At 46.3% G+C, this 3,457-nt stretch overlaps 1 protein-coding gene across 1 annotated transcript; it reads right to left on the bottom strand.

Annotated features, from left to right (window-relative positions):
- Positions 1 to 1,074: 1,074 nt before the first annotated feature.
- Positions 1,075 to 3,380, bottom strand: LOC107102677 (1-phosphatidylinositol phosphodiesterase-like). The gene is made up of 4 exons (XM_015402071.1): positions 2,607 to 3,380; positions 1,814 to 2,532; positions 1,471 to 1,629; positions 1,075 to 1,254 (listed from the first exon to the last, which is right to left on the bottom strand). The coding sequence occupies exons 1-4, from the start codon at positions 2,639 to 2,641 to the stop codon at positions 1,094 to 1,096; spliced, it is 1,074 nt and encodes a 357-aa protein (XP_015257557.1). The 5' UTR covers positions 2,642 to 3,380; the 3' UTR covers positions 1,075 to 1,093.
- Between the last annotated feature and the right edge of the window lie 77 nt (positions 3,381 to 3,457).

The raw sequence follows: 3,457 nt of genomic DNA, 5'->3' as shown, positions 1-3,457 counted from the left end.
GTGTGCATATTGGACACGTTTAAATTACCAGTGGATAATGGGACAGATTTGCAGTTCTTAAGCAGTAGAACAAAGACAAGGTTCCAAGAAGTCCTGTCAGCCCCAGAGAGAGACGGGTTAACATGAGCCTAAGTTTAAGGCGGCGTTTGAACCTTCACATTATACACTTACACTGTATTATATTTTACATTTACACCACACTAAGTAATAATAATGAATTTTAATTTCTAAGGCTCTTTTAAAAAAAGAAAACTCTAAACTCTTACAGGAAGTTAATAACTCAGAGCTAAAATCGATTAACTTAATAAAGTAAGTTGGGCAAAAAGAAAAGTGAAATTAAAAGTCATCAAACCAAAGCAGAACAGAGGTTGTTCTGTTCTGGGTTCTCTATCCTTCTGCTGCAGGGTTAACGTTAGACACCTGGATGTTTATCTGGACGTTTCCCTCTAACTGTACTGGAAGACGCGGCGGTCCAGCCTGTCTCTGGGTGAAGCTGTTACCTGCAGACTGGAGCACTGCAGCTCTCTGACCCACGGCTTGGACCAGTCCAGGGTCCAAACTGCTGGTTTGCTGACTGGTACCGAACATACTGAGCATAATACTGCAGAGCCAGCTTCCTGTGTCCTCCAGGACCCGATTTAAACATTTATGTTTGTTCCCTTCCACCTCTGAAAGCATGGCAGGCTGTTTATTTCCAGGCCAAAGAGGCTCCGCTGTGACAGAAGCCAGACTCTGATCTGCCTGCCTTTAAAAAAAGAAATCTAAATAGTTTTTAAAATGCTTTATTTTTCTCCTGACCTCAGGCAAACAGAGCTCCTAACCTGTTCCTGTAGAATCATGTTTGTTGTTGTTTAGTTTTTGCATTTTATTTTTTATCTTTCCTGTTTTTCTGCTGTTGTTTCATTTGTTTACCTGCTGCCTTCAGCTCCCTTCCTGTTTTCCTCTCAGCTGCTCCACTCTCTGCTTTCAGGCTGACATCTTGGAAATCTGGTAAATTCATAGATTCAAGTTTTTTGAGAATTAAAACCAGGAAAAGTTTCAACTTTTATCATCATTTATTTTCATTCTGCAGGTTGGTTCCTGATCAGATGCTTTAGCGCCCCCTGTGGCAGTTACGCGCTCTCCATGTGGGTTCCTGTTTGTGTTTTATTTTGAAAGGCACTCCAGGAAGAACCGGTGCATGTGGTTCTAGTTCTGCCGCCCCTGGTTTCTTTTCTCCTATATGTTCTCCTGGTTCCGATTGTGGTCCGGGTTCTATAAGGGGTAGAAGAGCAAATTCATTATTTTCTATTTTCTTCTAACAGCTGTTGTTGTTGTAGAGGTTCTAATCTAAATCCTTAATCTAGAACCAGGTTTCTGATATAAATGCTTCAGGTTTTGGTTCTAAGGTCGTATTGACGTAACGGGTCTCTGCTCCCGTTCAGACCCGCGGTTCTGCTTCTGTTTCCTCTAATGTGTGTGCTGACTCACCTGAGCGCGGCGGTTCTGGTCCAGGTTGGGCCCCTCCGGCGTGGCCAGCAGCCGAACCACAGGGGCAGACCCTCAGCTTGATGATGTCACTGATCAGATGGGCGCTGGGGAAGTCCATAGTGAGGACGCCCACACAGCCCGCCGTGGAGGTCTGCATATGTTCCNTCTGTTTCCTCTAATGTGTGTGCTGACTCACCTGAGCGCGGCGGTTCTGGTCCAGGTTGGGGCCCGCCGGCGTGGCCACAGGGGCAGACCCTCAGCTTGATGATGTCACTGATCAGATGGGCGCTGGGGAAGTCCATAGTGAGGACGCCCACACAGCCCGCCGTGGAGGTCTGCATATGTTCCCTCACAAACTGACTGAGCTGCGGGTTGACCAATCGGGCCAGCTCTTTGGGCTTCTCCAATGTCGTAGCGACGGTCTGCGTCACGAGGATGTAATGACCGCAGAGATGCTGATGGACCTCCTTTATTTTTCGATCAACATCTCTCAGCTTGTTGGACTCAAAGAAATAGGATTTATGGTTTTCTGTTCCCTGCGGAAACTCTACATTCTGCAGGAAGACGATCTTCCCCCGCACCTCCTTCAGGAGTGGCACCGCTACCTTTGTCCAGATTCTTCTTTCAAACTTCTCAATCAGCTTTTTCACCAATTCCTTCCCTCTGTTTTTGTTAAGTTTGTGCAGCGTCACTTTCATCAGCACCGTCTCCCCGCTGTGTGCATCTAGGAATCCTAAAACCTTCTGGAAAACTGTGCGTAAACTCATGCTCTTTAAAGACTTCCATGCAGAATCTCGGATGGTGACATCACTGCTGGTCGGAAGCCAAAGGCCAACATGGATGTCTAAATAGCGAACCCCCACATTCAGCTGCTCTTCCAAACTCCAGACTTGAGCTGCAGCTAACGGTCCTCCACTGAGTCTCAAGCTCTCATGAGTTCCAGGAATGGCGATAGCCGAGATGCGAGTTTCATCGGGGATCTGTTTCATCCAGTCCGTCTGAGTGTCGCTCAGACCCGACCTGTCGTTGAAGCCGCTCACCGCGCTCTCACAAGAGGTCAACCTGTTGGAGGGAATGTTTGAAATGTTTTAAATTCAGACAGAATCAGGAAGAGATTATTTGTAGACTTCACTTACATGGAGAGAATCCAGAGGTAGCGATGAATCTCCATGTTAGTTTCTGTTGTTAACGTCAAGATATCCCAGTTTTTCTTCCAGATGTCTTCACATTTTGTTCCCAGCCGTCACTAATGAGCCTGACTGTCTCACAAAGGTGATTGTCTGCTCTACACTGAGCTGCCCTGGAAGATAAACTCCCATTTGCATGTTTCTGCTCTAATCTATTCTTCTACACTATGAGGGCGGACAGACAGACGTCCTAAATGCTCCAACAGGTCAAATTGTCAGAGTTTGCATAGGAAAATGTAAATCAGCAGCGGCATGAGGAGCCACTCGCCGTTCTTCTGGGACTCCTCCTCTACTACAGTCACACTCTGTTAGGTTAGGTAACTACATTATTAGGTGTTTATTGCACATTATTTTACTTCAGCAGCAACTAAAAACTAGCGTTGCGGCAATGCCAATTTTTGGCCCTGATACCTGGCTGTGCAGTATCGGCCGATACCATCTGTTTGAAGTTGTTCTGTGTGTATCTGAAGAACTGCATCCTACCTGGATGTAAAATAATCGCCATCATGGCTTCATGTCCAGCTGCTGCCTTCCTTAGTGAAGCAGGAAAAAGACTAAAACAAAGTGAATCCAGTAGAACTTTTATTGCCTACCTGGAATGGGTGACAATAGTTGAAGAAACTTTTGGCTCTGAAGATGGTATCCGTGCCCTAGTTGTTGGTACTCGCTGATACCGATATCACCATTGTAGTGCCGGATTGGAGCCCCAGTCAAATACTGGAATCGGTGCAACAGAACTAAAAGGAGCTCAGAAGGCTGGAGTCCAACCAGGAACCAGCAGACTGAGTCTCAGCTCAGGT

This window comes from Cyprinodon variegatus, unplaced genomic scaffold (assembly GCF_000732505.1).
Source record: "Cyprinodon variegatus isolate N-32 unplaced genomic scaffold, C_variegatus-1.0 Scaffold1295, whole genome shotgun sequence".
NCBI lineage: Eukaryota > Metazoa > Chordata > Actinopteri > Cyprinodontiformes > Cyprinodontidae > Cyprinodon > Cyprinodon variegatus.
This window is presented reverse-complemented; position numbering and strand designations above follow the sequence as displayed.

Bases quoted from the DNA above. Each gene is read 5' to 3' on its own strand.
- LOC107102677 (XM_015402071.1), bottom strand. From the start codon at position 2,641: ATGGAGATTCATCGCTACCTCTGGATTCTCTCCAT. The intron at 2,533-2,606 runs GTAAGTGAAGTC...TCCCTCCAACAG, and splicing joins TACCTCTGGATTCTCTCCAT to GTTGACCTCTTGTGAGAGCG. The intron at 1,255-1,470 runs GTGAGTCAGCAC...TACCCCTTATAG, and splicing joins ACCAGAACCGCCGCGCTCAG to AACCCGGACCACAATCGGAA.